Genomic DNA, 18,891 nt, shown 5'->3' on the forward strand with positions numbered 1-18,891 from the left:
AATTCAGCAATTGATTGGCCCCCTGATTTGTTTTATTTATTTATTTATTTATTTATTATATTTATATCCCGCCTTTTTTCCTCCTTAAGGAACCCAAGGCGGCTTACACAACGATCCTCCTCCTCCATTTTATCCTCACAACAACAACCCTGTGAGGTGGGTTGGGCTGAGAGTCTGTGACTGGCCCAAAGTCACCCAGTGGGCTTCCATGGCCGAGTGGGGACTAGAACCCGGATCTCCCGACTCCTAGTCCAACACTCTCACCACTACACCACACTGGCTCCCAGTGTGTGTTCTTGGCTTGACTTTGGATTAGCACTTTTCTCCCATTTTTGAAACTCCATTTTGATGCAAACGTTGCCGTTTTTAGGGGGGGGTCACAGAGTGTGTGTGTGTGTGGGGGGGGTTAGTTACAAAAACCCCTACCAGCCACCTTCCTTTTTTTGCATATTTTCCACACCATTGCAAATTAATGGGTGCTTCTAGATGAGGCTTTTATTGCACCATCATCATACTATGAAGCTAATGCTTTTTAGTTTCTCTTCATGCAATTAGACTAGGGCTTCTGTAATTTTTATTTATTTAGGCCACTTCCAAGCAGCTTGTGTTTGATCAAATTCAACAATACAAGTTGTGGTTCAAACTGAGTAGGTCATTGTACCCTCATTGTTCCTACCACTATAAAGCACCATGGCTTCAAACCCCTCATCCTTACCCTTTTATATGAAATTTGTACCTTCATGTGAAATTTTAGTAACAGATGTGTATTTGGAACATCTCAAGAACTGAATGGGGCTTAGATTCAAAATAATTGGATGTGTGCAGCCTTAATGAGGACAAGACAATATCTGATTTATAGCACAGCTTTTTATTGAACTCACAAACAAAATAGAGATCCAAAGGAGATCGAGGACCCAATCCAAGCATTAGGCAGGTCTGGGGGGCTCTCCCACCCATGCCAGGATTCCGATCAGAACTGGGGCCACCCACAGCTGCCATTTACTAAAAAAAAATCAAAAACACAAGGGCCAACTATGTGAATGTTTCATCTAGCTTAACCCTAATTCTGAGGGTGTTTTCAGGCTTAAAGCAGCATTTGCAGTGCCTTGAGTCTGAAATGTGAACATAATATTTACCTCTGCATTCATATATATTAAATAGCTCTCTTCTGTTTTCTATTCTGCATTAGCAACATTCATGTGTACAAACAAAAATCCTTAAAGAGTTCAAAAACTGCTCTTACCGTCATGGAGCCCAGGGAATGGTCTGAAGGCACATGATCCAGTTCTACTGCAGACGCTAAGCAAGTTTGGTCCTGTGGACTATCTACAAGCTATTCCAAATTCTTTGAAGGAAAGAAGGGCAGGATATGGAAATTTGTGTGCAAACACCCCAAATTGATTGGATGTAGGAAACATGGCAGGAGGGGAGACATACGAAGCTGCCTTAAACCATCTCACCTACGACTGGCCGCGAACTCATCTACCAGGCTCCTTCACTGCTGGTGTTTGGTGGAAACACACATCTGCCCAGGAAGATTTTTCAATGGTGATTGTTTCAATGCTGCCAACTTAATAGTTGATTCACATTTCATGTTTGAATATTGTTATTTTATGTTGGTTTTAGTATTTGGATGGTTATTATATTCTGCTTTTATTGTGAGTGGCCTAGTACATCTAGTCCCAGGCTTAAAGGCTGGGCAAATAAATAAAATAGATATCTTGAAGATGGTAAAAAGAATACAGGAGCAAGATTTGGGAGAAACATATATGTCAAGGCTGAGGAGCATGTGACACTGGAATCCCTCCTACCACATGTATCAGGGATGGGTAATGTGTGGCTCCCATCATCCCTCAGCACTAGCTATGTTGGCTTGGACTGATGGCAGCTGCAATCCAACATCTGGAGGACCACACCTTACCCGTCCCTGATACATGTGGTAGGAGAAGGATGATTTTACAGTGTCATAGTGATACCAATATGGTGGGAATGAAAAATGGAGCTTCCCACACTGGCTACAGATTTCTCAGAGTAAGAACTGAGTATCAGTTAGCAGACAGAGTCTTTGGATAACATTCCTTCTCTTGTTTGGTTTCCATAGCTCCAAGAATCTACTACGACCAGCAGACCTACAGTGTTTTGTTGATTAATCAGTTAGATTGATTTTAGAAAATCCTTTGATTGATTATAAAGGTGCCCAAAAGGGGCAGCAGTTTTAAAAAACATAAAACACAAGTATTTATAGTTAAATGTGCAAGTACCATCTTAAGAGGCATTCTTTCCTCCCTCCTCTCATACACCCAAAGGCGGGAATGCCTCTTCTAAGGTAATGCCTGCTACAATGCATACATACATAATCTAAAAACAAAGAAAGTTTGCCTTTGCCTTTGGAATTATTGTTTAACTTGTATGCAAATTCAATTGATTAATCAATCAACTAACATTCATACAATTCATTAATGAGCAGAGCAATCCTATGGCTTCTCAGACAGCATCTGAGGAGCCATAGGATGGTGTCGATTCCCACCCCCGAGGCCATAGACACAGCTATGACCTCAGAGGTGAGAATCCGAGTGCAGCTCCTTCTGCCCCCTGCCCCTGCACAGAGCACCATGGCACATTCTCTTCCAAGGATGCAACAGTGTCCACAAAAGAGGTTGTGGAGGGAGAAAAGCGGGATGGTGGGAGAGGCCAGGATCTGTTTGAAGGTAAGTCAGTGAGACAGCCTGGGCCATCTAGTTGGAAATGATTAAAATGGAGGACAGAAAAGCTGTATAAGCGTGCTTATCAATGGGATCTTCTCAAACAGGGGAGAGGTAACGAGCGGGGTACTGCAGGGCTCAGTCCTGGCCCAGTGCTTTTCCACATTTTTATTAAAGACTTGGATGAAGAGGTGCAGGGAATGCTGATAAAATTTGCAGATGACACAAAATTGGATGGGACAGCTAATATCCTGGAAGACAGAAACAAAATTCAAAGTGATCTTGATAGGCTGGAGCACTGGACGGAAAACAGAATGAAATTTAATAGGGATAAATGCCAAGTTCTGCACCTAAGAAAAAGAAACCAAATGCACAGTTAGAGGATGGGGGATACTTGGCTCAACAATACTATAAGTGAGAAAGATCTTGGAATTGTTGTAGATCACAAGCCGAGTATGAGCCAACAATGTGATGTGGCCACAAAAAAGACAAATGCTATTTTAGGCTGCATTAATAGAAGTATAGCTTCCAAATCACGTGAAGTACTAGTTCCCCTCTACTCAGCACTGGTTAGGCCTCATCTGGAGTACTGTGTCCAGTTCTGGGCACCACACTTTAAGAAGAATGCAGGCAAACTGGAGAGGGTTCAGAGGAGGGCAACAAAGATGATCAGGGGACTGGAAACAAAGCCCTATGAAGAGAGATTGAAAGAACTGGGCATGTTTAGCCTTGAGAAGAGAAGACTGAGGGGAGATATGACAGCGCTCTTCAAGTACTTGAAAGGTTGCCACAGAGAGGAAGGCCAGGATCTCTTCTCGATCATCCCAGAGTGCAGGACACAGAATAATGGGCTCAAGTTACAGGAAGCCACATTCCAGCTGAACATTAGGAGAAACCTCCTGACTGTTAGAGCAATATGACAATGGAACCAATTACCTAGGGAGGGGGCTAACCTGGAGGCATTCAAGATGAGGCTGAACAGCCACCTGTCAGGGATGGTTTGCCTTGGATACCTGCATTGAGGAGGGTTGGACTCAATGGTCTTATAGACCCCTTCCAACCCTACTATTCTATGATTCTATAACTGAATCCAACAATCACTGTCACATCTACAATTCTCCAGCCAGAAAAAAGGACGGATTTTCTCTCTATTGAAAAAGGTTAAATGGAAAGTGTACAGAGATTTTATCTCTTTCACATCAAAAAATGTTACTCTCCCTATTTCATAGTTCAGATAAATACCGATTGTCTCAGGAACAGAATCTATATTTATTGGAGTGTCACCTGTGAGAATGACACAGTCACAATTCCTATACCTCAAAGCCCAGATGCCATTTTCTGGTTCTGGGGAAATCATTTCTTCCCGGTTTACAGATTCTCTGGCCACCCCTACAGCCCAGTTTCCCCCCTTTCCCACCTCCACCTCCCAATAATGTCTTCCCGAGGTAAATGCCTCACACCCCAAAACAGAGAAAGAAATACTAAAGCGATTGGGATCTTTATCACTATGTGAATATCTAGTTTTTGTCCATTTGAGAGTTTTCTTGTCAGCAGACAACACAAGTTGATGGTGAGCAGTGTCTGGATCCAGAGTCACGTTTACTGTAGAATTGGTATGGAAAAAGAGGAGAGAATATATCAGTTGATTCTGATTCCTACCAGTCCTACCAATGAGATCACAGTAGAATCCATTGCTTAACGATAAACACTGCAAGTTAATTAGATAGCCATTTCACAGCCCACAGCTCAAACTCGCAGCTCATGCTATGAGTCACGGTATTAATCAGACACCCACTTTGCCCCATGCACTCAAAACATGCTATACTCTGGAGCCTGTACTGATTTGTTTCGGGAATAGCTAGGCTCAACACCAAGAAACAGCAGCTATTTTTCCTACCTATACACAAATAAAGAATATCAGTCTTTTGATCAGGGTATGGATGATAATACTGGCACGGCCAGCCCTACCTTTAGGTAGGGTGAGTTACCTCAGGCAACTGATTTGACTGAAGAGCTATTCCACAGATTACATGGCAGTAAACCCAGGTTGCAATAAAGCACACACCTGAAAGGGATCTGCAATCAATTCTGGCTCTCAAATGAATACACCTATATAATACACAAATATGTCCAAAGATGTGTTTGTCTCATTCATACTAGCTTTTTAGGTACACACTCCAAAAAATCATAGGGCAGCATCCAAAACTCCTGCTGCACTCCCACCGTTTCTGTTGCAGCAGCAGCAGGACCCATCACTAGTGCAACAGGAAGCTAGAGCTTCCTAAATGATCTCTTCTCGATCATCCCAGAGTGCAGGACATGGAATAATGGGCTCAAGTTACAGGAAGCCAGAATCTGGCTGAACATCAGGAAAAACGTCCTGTTAGAGCAGTATGGCAAGGGAACCAATTACCTAGGGAGGTGGTGGGCTCTCCCACACTGGAGGCATTCAAGATGATGCTCTGGGATGCACTGACTTGGATTCCTGCATTGAGCAGGGGGGTGGACTCGATGGTCTTGTAGGCCCCTTCCAACCGTACTATTCTATTATTCTATGATTAAAGCAACCCTGACAATTAGCTTACATACTCATTTCCGGAACGGGACAGGTCAACGGAGTTCCCTTCTGCAAGTTCCATTGACCTGCCCCATCCCGGAAACAAGTGTTTCAGCTCATTTTCATTCACTTCAGGATCCACTAGCTTCCCATTGCGTTGGTGGTGGGTCACGCTAGCGTGCGGGCAGTATTGGATACTGCCCAAAGTGTATGAAGTAGCATTCAGGTTGAAATAGGATGAGTGAGACAGGACTTCCATGTCCACACTCATTGAAATGCAATTTGCTGAGGAGTGCAGCACACAATTTCAATATTCATAAACTTAATAAAAATGCCTGAAGTGTGTCCTGGGTGAAGTTCATGCTGAAATCCTAGCTATGAACAGAATCTATTAACACATTCTCATTCAGAAATAATCCATACGAATGAAACAATTTCCCTGCCCTTTTCCTGGATACTTACCCCACTTCACATCCAGTTCTTGTGGCAAAGATTCTACAGAGTGAAAAGAAACAGAATGAACAACACAGAACAGTTTTGGGGTGTTGTATGAATGAATGCAGTAAATATGACAAGGGCTAGTACACACAATTACTTTTTTGCATGTTAAATATCTTAATTAGGTGCACTCCCTCATGAATAAACTTAGGAGCCGCAGTCATACATAGTACTAAGCCATGGTTTCTGTTAACCACAGTTTGTTGCTGTAGGCATGAATTGTCTCACATATGATGAATCAAACTGATTTCCCTATTTCTGGTTGTTTCCCATTTCTTTTTCCTGTTCCCTCTCAGTATCCTGAACACCTTTACGGTACTGTACAACTAGCAAGGCTTCACCACATCAACTACTCATTGGGCTGCTGCACAAATGGGGTGTGAAAATGTCCTCAGCTTCTCTCAGCTGCCATGCTGGCTGGGGACAATGGGAATTGTGGTCCAACTCATCTGGAAGGCACCAGGTTAGGGAAGTCTGAACTATGCAACTTAATTCTAACCCACACGAAAACAGTTCTTTTCCATGTTTGTGTCCTGCTCTGAAAACATCTTGAAAATGCCAGAGGGAAGGGAAACGTGAGCACCCACCAATATCTAAGTGTTGTGGTGACCTAGGTTCTTCCAGACCATCTACTCCAAAACCTGCCACTCATCAATAAACCATAACCCAGCACCCAGAACCAATCATCCAACAAACACACCTGAATGTAATTAAGTACAAATTTATCTGTTCTTAGGTAGAAAAGGAGGTGAAAGCAATCACAAAAACTAAGAGCACTAAAAGGATGAGGGAAAGAAAGCATGGGAGAGTAAAACCATGGCGCGTGCAAGTTTTCATCCCAAGGCTATGGATCGACGACTGAGTGGCCATAGCAGTTCAAGTCTGTGCTCACTTTCCAACAAGAATGGCATTAACCCCTGGACTTGGCCCGGGAAACTGTGGATTCTCCTCCAGGAGTATGTTGCCTCTCAGTTCGCAAATTTTGTGGAGGATGCAGCAAACCATGGTCGCATCAGCCACAACGTCTTCCTCCATGTCCAGCAATCTGCACTTCCACTTCATCTTGAGTGACCTCATCTTCAGATGCCCGAAGGCTCTCTCCACCAGCAGTCTCACCCTGCTATGTTAGTAATGTTAATTCTGGGATCATGCAGGGTGATTGGCAGGGTGCCATGAGACAGATTTGCAGAGTGAAGGTCTAGTCACTCAGGATGAGCAGGCACACTGGAGAAGGTTTCAGCCAAAAGCCTATCTCCTAGGGGAGAGGGCCAGGACATTTCTTCTGACATACTTGAGTATATGTCCATTAACTGGCCTCTGCGTCTACCACAGTACGGAGAACCATGCTGTAGAAGCACTTGCATTTGTAGGAGTCCTGTGCTGAACCTCACCTGCCCTTTCGTAACCTCTTCATTTCCCTGCAAGAAGAAGCCATCATTTTTCTGCCTCTTCCATTAGGGTTTTGAAATTTTCGGATACATTTTTCAGGGTGCAGAGCTTCAGTGCTTACCTTACTGTAAGGAGGGGCTGAGGGGTGTGTGCACTCTTTATTTTACCATTTTTATCCTGTTCTGTCCTTGCAGCCTCTCTGGTTGCTTGAACTTCCAGGAAAGCCCCCTAGAGGACTTAACCAGGACTGCTGTAGACATCATATACCTCGACTTCAGCAAAGCTTTTGACAAAGTGCCCCATGATATCCTGATGAGCAAACTAGCTCAAAGTGGGCTAGATGAAACAACGAACTGGTGGATCCATAGTTGGCTACAGACTCAGACTCAAAGAGTCCTTATCAATGGGATCTTCTCAAACTGGGGAGAGGTAATGGGGGTTGGACTCAATGGCCTTGTAGGCCCCTTCCAACCCTACTAGGGTTGGGAGAGGGAGAGGGAGAAGGACAGGGGGAGTGCGACCCTGTTGATTCTCCTGGACCTCTCAGCGGCTTTCAATACCATCGACCATGGTATCCTTCTGGATAGGGTGTCTGGGTTGGGAGTTGGAGGCACTACACTGCAGTGATTCCGCTCCTACTTGGATGGCCGATTCCAGAAGGTGGTGCTGGGGGAGTATTGCTCTGTGCCATGGCAACTGTGCCATGGGGTTCCACAGGGCTCTATTTTATCCCGCATGCTGTTTAACATCTACATGAAACCGCTGGGGGAGGTTATCCGGAGGTGTGGGCTGAGGTGCCATCAATATGCGGATGACACCCAGCTCTACCTCTCTTTCTCATCAAAACCAGGTGAGGCAATAGCTGTTCTGAATCAGTGCCTGGGCACAGTAATGGACTGGATGAGGGCTAATAAACTGAAACTCAATCCAGACAAGACGGAGGTACTGTTAGTGGGTGGTTCGTCTGCCCAGCTAGGTGATATTCAACCTGTTCTGGAGGGGGTTGCACTCCCCCTAAAGGATCACGTTCATAGTTTGGGGGTGCTCTTGGATCCAGAACTGTCACTTGAGGCACAGGTGAACTCAGTGGCACAGAGCACTTTTTATCAGCTCAGGCTGGTATACCAACTACGCCCTTATCTGGACAGAGTGGGGCTGCCTTTGAAAACGGTCTGGAAACTTCAGCTGGTTCAAAATAGGGCAGCAAGACTGTTAACAGGGACTGGCCTGTGAGCTCAAATTATGCCAGTACTTTTCCAGCTGCACTGGCTGCCAGTCCATTCCCAGGCCCAATTCAAAGTGCTGGCATTAACATTCAAAGCCCTTAACGGCTTGGGGCCAGGTTATCTGAAGGATTGCCTCCTCCCATATGTGCCTGCCCGGACCTTAAGATCATCCTCAGCGGCCCTTCTCCGTGAGCCCCTGCCAAAGGAAGTGAGGCGGGTGGCTACTAGGAGGAGGGCTTTTTCTGCTGTGGCACCCCGGCTGTGGAATGAGCTCCCTAGTGAGTTTCGCCTGGCACCTACATTGTATTCCTTTTGGTGCCAGGTGAAGACCTTTTTATTTTCCCAGGCATTTTAGCATTTTAGCTTTCTAGACTTTTAGCTTTGCTGTTTTAAATCTGTATTTTAAACTCCTGCACTGCTGCTAGGTTTTATTGTGGTTGTACTGTTATATTGTGGTTTTAATGTTCTATATATTTTGTACTGTTTTATTGTGTGCTGGTTGGTTTTAATTTTTGTGAACCGCCCAGAGAGCTTCGGCTATTGGGCGGTATAGAAATTAAATAACTAACTAACTAACTAACTAACTAAAATACTATTCTATGATTCCTCCCTTGGGGCTTCCCTGTGCTGATGCCTGCTAAGTGCCTGAAAGCTGAGTGAGGTGTTGTTGTTATTCCTCTTGTTGTTTTTAAAAGACTTTTAGCAGCAACACCACCACCACCACCACAAGTGCCTTTCTCAGCTTCCAGGCACTCAGCAGGGAGCAACACTGGAAAGCCCCAAGGGAGGAAGTCCAAGTTAAGTCCTCTAGAGAGCTTTTCAGAAAGTTCAAGCAGCCAGAGAGGCTGTAAGGACAGAACAGGAAAAAATTGTAGAAGACAGTGCACAGAACACCTCAGCCACCTCCTTACAGTAAGGTAAGCACCGAAGCCCTGAACACTGAGAAAGTTCTCTGAACTTCCCACTCCTTCCCGCAATTTTCAGGTGCAATTTCTTTTCCACCCTCCCCACAATGAATGGTTGAAAATACGTAAATTGAAAAATCGGACACAGTACTAATTTGTAGTACTCTGGATTACAGTTCTTAGGAGCCAAGATCAGGATGTGTGAGGAATTCAGGGCGCCCACAACCCTCAGGAAACACCCCCCCCCCCGAATCCCTGGAAGACTCTTCTCTCATCTCCCAACTTATGATATCCAAAAGGTGCAACTCGTTCAACACATGCACCATCTTGCAGATTTCACAAGCTGTGGATTTACTAGGAACATACGAGAATTTCAGTTCAGTTCATTAAACATCAGAACTTGCCCTGTTCACAGTCCCAAACGCAAGGGGGCAAAGCTCACATATTCCCAAGTTTGCAATCACATTAGAAAAATGTGCACTTTAAAGATGCACATTTGGGGGTAGGGGACGAATTTTAGACAGTGGAGGAAAAGAATGCATTAAAAAATGTACACCAAAAAGTGCTCTTTTCCTGTTCCAACAACCACCACCAAAGGTTGCATTCGGGAATGGGAGCGAGGCAAACAGAGCTTTGAGGTGGAACGCAGAGAACCTTGACCAATTCCAGCCTTACAGATTCTCCCATTCCTAGGATTTACTTATCGCGAAGGTGGTGCTACTTTGTAACATTTTTATATAGGCACAGCATGGCACAGATCTGTATCTACCTCTGGACCACTGGGACAATCTCTTCTGCAATTTGATTTAAAGGTACCCAGCACATCTGGGAAGTCCTGCCCCTTAAAACATGCATCATCCCAATCTTCCCTCTCCAGCACACCATGTCTGTTCTTGGGAGGCACCACTTGTGAATCTGCATTCTGCCCTGTGTAGGTTGGAGAACTCTGATTGTAGTCTGAATGGCAGTTTGGATAGGTTGGATGTTGGTGCAGGTCTCTGAACAGGCATGCTAGGAGCAGGTGGCCTTGGTACTGAGGCGGGCCTGCCCAATGTCCCGGGGGATGGTCTGCCTTAGTAACTAACAGGCCATCTGCTAGGGGCAATGTCACAGGTTCTCTATGCAGCAGCAAGCAAGACCTGTAAGGCAGGGAAGGAGAATTGCAGCAATCTTGCTAGCATGTCTCCTGACAAGATGTCCCATTTAGCAGCTTTCTGGTTTTGAGTGTGTTTCTGAAAGCGTCTGCCCAGTACAGAATAGGGATTCTGTTGGTGTACTGTCCACCCTGCTGCCCAACAGTCTCCCTTCCTGAACTAGCTGCAGTGGTCTTGGCAGTGATGTTGGCATCCAGCAGTTTGGTGGTATCAGGGGACTTCAACATTCACACCTGCCAGGGGTGGCTCGGGAATTCATGGCCTCCTCCACGGCAGCTTTGGGTCTGTTCCAAGTGGCTTCTGGCCTATCTCATTCAGTGGAGCATCTTGATCTTTATTTTTGTGCTGGATGGGAGGACAGTGATCTTCATGCTGTAGAGCTTTCATAGTTCCGTTCTTGTTGTTGACAGATCAGTATCCAGTAGGGTTTAGGCTTGCTGGACCTCTGAGTTTCTGCACGGGTGGAGGGCCAATTAGGATGGTCCATCCAGGAGACTAATGCCATGGTTATCACAGATCCAGTTTTTTTAGTTTTGGTGCCTACTTTCCAGTTGTTATGGATACTCTTCAGTTTGTAGAGCCTGTGGATGTAGACAGGATTCTTGGAGAAGTGAGACCTTCCATGTATATGCTTGACCCGTCCAGGCTTTTAGAAGTTGCCAGAGGGGGACTGGCAGAGTGGCTAAGGGGTCAATGCCTCTCTACAAGAGGGAGCTGTTTCACCAAGTGTAAGAGAGACAGTGGTAAGGCCTTTTTAAAACAAAGTTCTCCCTGAATCCCACCATGCGGGATAATTACCAACTAGTCTCCACTATTCCATTCTGCCGCAAGGTGCTCGAGCACACGATGGCATCTCAACCTCAGGTTCTTCTAGATGATATGGATTATTTAGATCCATTTCAATGTGGTTTCAGTCCTGGCTTTGGGACGGAGACAGTTTTGGTTATTTTGGAGGACAATCTACACCAGGAACTAGACAAGGGGAGTGCATCTGTGTTTGTTCTGCTACACCTCTCCACAGCTTTCAGTATCATTGATCACGGTATCCCTCTGGGCCGCCTGCTTGGATGGGTTGGGTGGCATGCTTACGCAGTGGTTCCAGTCCTTCCTGGATGGGCAGTTTTAGAAGGTGGTGCTGTGGGACTCCTGTTCCACACCTTGGCCATTAGCATATGGTGTCAGCACAAGGTTCCATTATGTTCACCATGGTATTTAACATATACATGAAACTGCTAGGAAGGTTGGCAAGGGTTTTGGAGTTGAATGACACTCAACTTTCTCTCTCTTTTTCATCACAATCCGAGGAAGCTGTTGATGTTCTGAATCAATGCCTGTATCGCATTGATATGGTAACGATAATGATGAGCGTGAACAAATTGAAACTTAATCCAGACCAGGTGCTCCTAGTCAGAAGAAAGGCAGATCAGGGAATTGGGGTTCAACCTGTTTGGGATGAGGTATACATGGGGACTTTTTTTAACCTTTATCTTTTAACAAGTACCTTTGAGTGCCTGCAAAGCTCCTTTCAGGATCATGTATTTTTTTAGAGAAGACATGAAGCTTCTCTTCCAGTTCAGGAGAGATATCCAGTGGCTGCTGAAATTCCCATAGCTTACACCTAAGGAAAAATATTTTATTTTTAGTTTCAAGCAACTACTATATTGTTTGATTTCTTTAAAAACACACACAAGGAGAACAACTTGAATTTATCATTCTGAAAAGACAGATCCAGTCAATGTTAACATTATGTTAGTACACTGCAGGCAATGCATCTAGTGCCATCTTCTACTTGCACCTCCAGTAGTGATCCCCTTATGAACAGATCTGCTGGCACTGAGAAAAATGGACCACCAGAGCAAGTGCAATCCTCTGGATGGCTATTTAAATAATTTCTGACACTGCAGTTCCATGTATTCAACTGATACCATGATCATTCAGTGTTTGGAAGCTGAAAATATGTGTATTTAAATAAAAACTGGTGATGGGCAGTCACTAGCTTAGCCAGCTTTTAAAGGGTTTTCATAGAGGACCTATCACTGGCTGTTAACTATGGTAACTAAAAATAAAATCTCTCTATTAAGGGCAGTATTAAGGATACATTAGTACACTTTACCCCTCAAAGTGGGTCCATATTCCAAAAGAACATGCACAAATCTCCCAAGCACCTACAGCCGCTGCTCTACCTCCTTTTCCCTTGCTCCTCCCCAAGAGCTTAGGGAGAGATAGCTCGGGTACCGCTAGGGTCACTTACCTTCTGAGGACTGCAACTAGTTTCTCCTCCTAGTTTCTCAGAGTCCTAGTTTCTCCTCAGCTAGAAAGTAATGGCGTGTGAGCCATTTCCACTGAGGGAAAAGTTCCCCAGGAGGCCTTCCCCTTCAACAGGAATGGCGAACAGGGCATCCTTTCCCGCTGCCTGGGGAACAGGGCTCCAAGTCTGTGCATCTTCAGCAGTAAAGCGACTCTCTGCATGCTGTTCCTGTTGAGGAAGACAGCCCTTGGCATCCCAAGGATGCTGGGACTTGGCATACCAGTTCCTTCTTTGGTGGGAAAGGATGCTCCACCAAGGAGCTAAAGCACCCACCCCTGCTGCCTTTGCCTCCCACTTCTGCTACCTCAGGTAAATGTGGTTGATCCTTGAGAGGGCAGGGAAGGGGAAGGCAGAGGCATTGGAGATGGTGGCGGGTGCTTACAGTGCAGGATGACTGGGCCTTGTTTGTAACCTACTTGCAGCAGCTTATGATTAGGGCTACACCTCCTCACAAGGAAAACAACAGGTGTTCACTATTCAATTTCTCTCAACATTCCTAGACATCCCTAGATAGTATGCCTTTGATTACTAGATGCTAGGAAGGAAGGAACATTAAGGGGAGGGAAGAGGAATGCAGTTGACTCAATAGGCACTAGCCAATACGTGCCTGCTGCAGACCACTTTACCACAATACACTGGACACTTTCAGAAGTATGTTGTTTCCCCCAATCGTTGCACTGGAGCAGAAAAGTAATGCTTGCATCTGTTTTTCATGTTTCAAACAGGACTTTTGGCAAAAAAAAAATGAAATGCAAATTTGCCTGATTTGCATAATCCATCCTGACAAAATTTGGATTATATGTGGGCACCTGTGTGCTGCACATGTACTCAGAATGCACACCATTTTGCTACATTCTTTCTAAATATTATGTGAGACAAAAGCATGAAGAGCTGACTTACCTGTTCAAGGTTTTCCCAATATCCTAAAGGAAATAACAACATTTAAATTCAGTCTGAGTTTTCAAATAAACAAACAGATTTTAAATTGTTTTTGTTGCAGGGCTCCTGGTGCCTTTAACAGCTACCTAACGAAGACATTCAGCAGGTGAAACTTTTCCTGCCATACAAATGCAGCAACTGGAAAAGCATCACCTGCTGCCTTTCTGGTTTCCTCACTGCTGAACAGAAGGGCAGAGAAGCTAGAGCTGGTGACGTCATCATCACGAGATGGCAGCACAGCCCAGTGACAAAGCTACATATTAATTAAACAAGGAGCCCATAAAAGCTTCTTGTCCCTTTTGGTGGGGAAAAAGAATCTTAAAGCCACAAAAATACCATTACTAAAGGAAGCTCAGGTAAAAGAAAAGACAACCTAAAACTGTAAAATATAATCCTGATCAAATGTGGAGGTTATGCAGCACTTAAAGCTTTTAAAAGGTATCTAAAAATGAGAAAGAGAATTCTTTGCAATTTTCGCAGGATATGAGAAGTTCCATAGGATTTTCTGGGCCATTTCCAGTAGCCACAGAAAAGGCCTTTGACAAGATGAAATTGCCTTTTCTGACAGCACTCAAGAGAATGCTGTCAAATGGAGAATGACAGCACTCATTCTCCATTTGAAGAGAGAATGCAGCCAGTGCTCAGCTTCAGCACTGCAGTAGGCCTTGTAGTTTATAGCTAGGATTTGATTAAAAGTAGCCTGGAAGGGTCTGGGCCTATTCAGCCTGTGGAATGTCAGAATCTGTGAGAGTTTATCTCTGTCAGCATTCTCAGAGCAGCGCAGGGAGAAGCAAAGGGCTTGATGCATCTGATCTCGGAAGCTAAGCAGGGTCGGCCCTGGTTAGTACTTGGATGAGAGATTGCCTGGGAATCAGGCTTCCTGCACTGAGCAGGGGGTTGGACTCGATGGTCTTGTAGGCCCCTTTCAACCCTATGATTCTATGATCTATGATTCTGAGAGTCACCCTACTCCCCAGCCACCTACTGGTTTGGCCTTGGTAAAGCCAGAAGCTGGAAGCTTTCTGTGGAAACCTGACCGAAGTGGGGTAGGGTTTGCAGAAGGGTCACCCAGGTTGAATGTCAGCACTGGAGGGCTGAACAGTGATGCCGTTTGGACAGGGGCCTTGCTGAAAGGCCAAAAGCTCTTGTCTGTCAAGGGGTCTGGAGGAGGTGTCTTACAGTCGCGTTTTCCCCTTTCAAGTTGACGCACAGGCAAGGAGCCTTTTGCTAAAAACATTCTCGTCTTCCTTGCCTGAAATCATCTCTGTTTCGATCTACCATCATCTGAGCCTCTGGAGGTACTCTGCACATGGGCTCTCTTGCTAATGAGAACTTTGGATTGCTAAGGATTTGCCGTGAAAACTGCTTTGAGGCTTTTCATAGACTTTGAACTCTTGTTTGCTGTGGACTGTGTGTCTTCCTTTTGTCAGCTCAGAGTGCCAGCAGGCTGAGTTTGATCCTGACTCTTTGACTACTCTCTGCCTGGACTCATGCAGAGAGGAGTTACCAAGGTGAAAGCTATGGTGTGGAACTCTCTGCTTGTGTAGGCTTACTCTTGGGCTTAATAGGCCTTGACCATGTAGCACAGAGATCCAAACAAAGGTTCTAGGTTGGATGAAGTCTCTCTCTCTGTGGATTTGTTTGGGACTTTTCTAGAATTGTTGCCTTTGATTGCCTGGGAAGGTTGACCCCAGGAATCATGCAAGTTACTGACCCTTGTCTTCACTTGCCTGGGGTGGATGGCCCCAGGAATCCTGAGCCCCTTCCCCTATGTTTTGAGCCACAGAGATTTCAGTGGGGAAACCCATTGTGCGGATCCCTGTCATGGTTTTAGCTTTGGACTGTTTTTGAATTACACAGAGCCTATGGCTAATGACCATCAGCTATATGACTTCTGAAGAGTGTAACCATTAAGCTTTCGCCATGGGATTTCCTACAATAAATAAGTCTCACTGATTTGGATGTCCTATGTCAGTTTGCCAGTGTGTGTATGCTGGAAGGATTGGGGGTCATGACAAATGCAAATGGGTCTTGAGTTCTTACATGTGCTTAAGAACATTTATCAGGTCTCTTATGCAAGCATCCTATTATGCTGTAATGAACCACCAACCTTTCTTCCCCATGTTCTTTTCCTGCCCAAAATCTCACCCATTTGCTATTTGTCCCCAAAGATGTTATCACTCCTTCCAACAGCAAACTCAGGCCACAGCTATGTAGTCAAACTGGGGCAACTGAGGAATAAGAAGGTCTTAGCATGCTTGAGGGAACCCTGAGGTTTGCAGAAGTCCAAAATATCTTTAACAACAAACCCTAAGGGAACAACCAGAGGGGGCTGGATGGAGTATCCTGGAGAAGGGCATAGCTAGCTGGAACCCTGAACATGAGCATTCCTGTTTGGAGGTGAGAATACACCGCGATACTTTTGTTGCAGGTTCCACATGTTTTCAGTAAATAAACTCTGGAGGCAAATAGCAAGTGTGTGTGTGGGGGGGGGGGTGGATTCCGGTGGGAAAAACAGTGTAGTCCTTCCTACAAACTAATCTGGATTGGGGCCCCTGGAGCTGCTTTTTATAGAAAAAAATAGAGCCGCCAGAGCTTTTTAAAGGTGCACTTAATGTAACATGTAGACTTGATCTTCAAGTCAGCAGTCCTTTAACATGCTAATAGCTAGTCTATCAGACAATGCAGACTCAGTACTTGCCCAAAACTGCCCCGGGGCCTAATTAGCTAATCCTGAGTTCTCTAACAGAGAAAGACTTCAGTGGAGTAAGAGAGCTGCTGCTAAACTAACATTAGGTGACCTACACAGAACTCAAAGGGCTTCCTCGGTCCTTCCCTCAGAGAGGGTCTTCCCTCCGTTGAGTGGCTAATCTGGCAGAGTGTCTCAACTCTCTCATATGCTCCACCCTCTTTGAGCTACAGCAGGCTCTTGCGTCTACCAAATCTTGCCCCTCCCCCCTCTGTGAGTTGTTGCTTTCCTACAGAAGGGAGAAGCGCTATCTGTGCCTGGTCCAACTAATTTTCATGCCCTTGGGAAGATTAAGAGCATAGGAAGAGCTCTGCTGGATCAGATCAAGGGTCCATCTAGTCCAGCATTCTGTTCACACAGTGGCCAACCAGCTGTCGACCAGGAACCCACAAGCAGGACACAAGTGCAACAGCACCCTCTCACCCATGTTCTCTGATGCTTCCCTGACCCCTGGAGTCTCTTGGGGAATTTCCTCCCCCACTCTCTGACCCAGCTCTTCTTCTCCTAACTCCACCTCTGAATCTGATTCAGAATCTTCAGACTCCACAGGGAGCCTAGGCCCAATCCTGGCAGTCAGGGACAATCAAGAGTCAGTCTCTGTGCCCCACATTCTAACCCCATTTGGTCCTGACACAATACCTATCTCCATCCCTCTGTTTCTCAAGATAGACAGGGCAACATCATAACAGAGTGCTGGCTCCCCACTGTAATAAACTTTTTTTAAAAAGCCGCATAACGTATTTTTCAGGATCTCAGTTTCAAATGCTTTGAACTCTCACCTGAAGGAGTACATTCGGGGCCTGCTGAGATTTTTCTTCTATCTCATGGATGAGGGTATCAAGAAGGAAGATGTCACCCAAGAGTTTTGTGACAATTTTTTCCTGCCTATTCACAACCTCTATGACCTCATCCAGCGCGTGCTGCCCTTGCTCTTTCACAGATTGATGCAGTTGCTCAAATTCAGACACAATCTTCTGCTTCTCACCTTCGACCTTTTGCTATAAAGAACAGACACAATGGCAAATAAGAGACATAAGAACATAAGAGAAGCTGTGCTGGATCAGCCCAAAAGCCTATCTAGTCCAGCAATCTGTTTCCACAGTGGTCAACCAGATGCCCAAGGGAAGCCCACAAATAGGCCATGAGTGCAACAGCACCCTCCCACTCATGTTCTCAGCAACTGATGTACATAGGCATACTGCCTCAGATACTGGAAGTAGCATAGAGCCATCATGACTATTAGCCATGAATAGTCTTATCCACCATGAATTTGTGTAATCCCTTTTTAAAGCCATCCAAGTTGGTGGCTATGAGTACATCTTCTGGTAGTGAATTCCATAGTGTAACTATGAACTGTGTGAAGAAGACATACAGAGATACATAAAATGCTTCATTGAATTTGTAACTAAGGATGTAGGAAGAAGTCCTATTGAAGCCATTGACCTGCAACCGACACCTGACTGTGCCTTTGGGTTTGGAGCCCAATGCTTGTAGATATGCAACTTGTTTGTTTCATGGTTGGTATGTGGAAAGCCAAGAAGGAATTCTATGTTGTGTTAGCAAGTGCTTACAGGTGGACCGACAGCTCCTAGTGCTACCAATCAAAAGGTACTGTGCAGCTATTCCATCTTTCCTTCCTTAACTGATTGTCTGTAATAGAAAAAAAGATGGAAGTGGTGTGAAAACACAGTAGAGTTACTAATGGAAGATGACAACATCTGGACACCCCCCCCAAATTCCATGAATGAGCCAGGGTGATTGTTCAATAAAAGCCTCATCTGGAAGCACCCCAGCTCTCTCCCTACCTACTATGTAATTGTCTACCACCAGGGTAGGCAACCAGAAATGGGGGGGTGACACCCCCAACCACCCCTCCATGGACCAAAAGATGTAAAAGGAGATGGGACCACACCCTCCAACACCATTCGGTTCCCAGTGGGTGCACTGGGTTGATTTTCCGGTGAGCACGTCTTCTGAGAACCACTTTCAGGCAAGTGAGTATATGTTTGCAGCCACAATTGTAATAGCCTATCCAACCCCCCGCTCCACCGAAAAACAGAAAGAAAGAAAGAAAGAAAGAAAGAAAGAAAGAAAGAAAGAAAGGTTAATTACAATGGAATTATCTCCTGGTAAGGGTAAATGGAACTGCAGCCTAAATTAAAGATAGCAATCTTTTTACATCTAATAAATGGAAACATGACCTATAAATATCTAGCGACACCCCACCCCACATTCTGCCTTCACAGACTGCTCTACACATCAGCAGGAAATGGTCAAAGGAGAATACACACACTCGCCTCATAATACAGTTGTAACGTAAATATCACACCCAGTCCCTTCCCCCAAATTCTGTCTTTACACACCACCAGGAAAAGATCTATAGCGCATATGCTCACCACAGAATACAGTCCATCCAAACATACCAGTTAAAAACATTAATTCAAGTTGACTGAGTTTTTTTTTA

At 45.0% G+C, this 18,891-nt stretch overlaps 1 protein-coding gene across 1 annotated transcript in view; it reads right to left on the minus strand.

The window, feature by feature from the left end:
- LOC146355199 (zinc finger protein RFP-like) overlaps nucleotides 1–18,891 on the minus strand; it is a 27,088-nt gene continuing 8,197 nt past the window's right edge. Inside the window, exons 3-7 of the mRNA XM_084830374.1 lie at nucleotides 17,207–17,425; nucleotides 13,640–13,662; nucleotides 11,933–12,049; nucleotides 5,722–5,754; nucleotides 1–4,304 (exon numbers count right to left, since the gene is read on the minus strand). Of these exons, the coding sequence (XP_084686500.1) occupies nucleotides 4,250–4,304; nucleotides 5,722–5,754; nucleotides 11,933–12,049; nucleotides 13,640–13,662; nucleotides 17,207–17,425 (447 nt within the window). The 3' untranslated portion in view covers nucleotides 1–4,249. The remainder of the gene's footprint in view (nucleotides 4,305–5,721; nucleotides 5,755–11,932; nucleotides 12,050–13,639; nucleotides 13,663–17,206; nucleotides 17,426–18,891) is intronic.

This window comes from Heloderma suspectum, chromosome 2 (assembly GCF_057233095.1).
Source record: "Heloderma suspectum isolate Gila_16-S chromosome 2, 16-S_ref, whole genome shotgun sequence".
In the NCBI taxonomy this organism is placed as follows: domain Eukaryota; kingdom Metazoa; phylum Chordata; class Lepidosauria; order Squamata; family Helodermatidae; genus Heloderma; species Heloderma suspectum.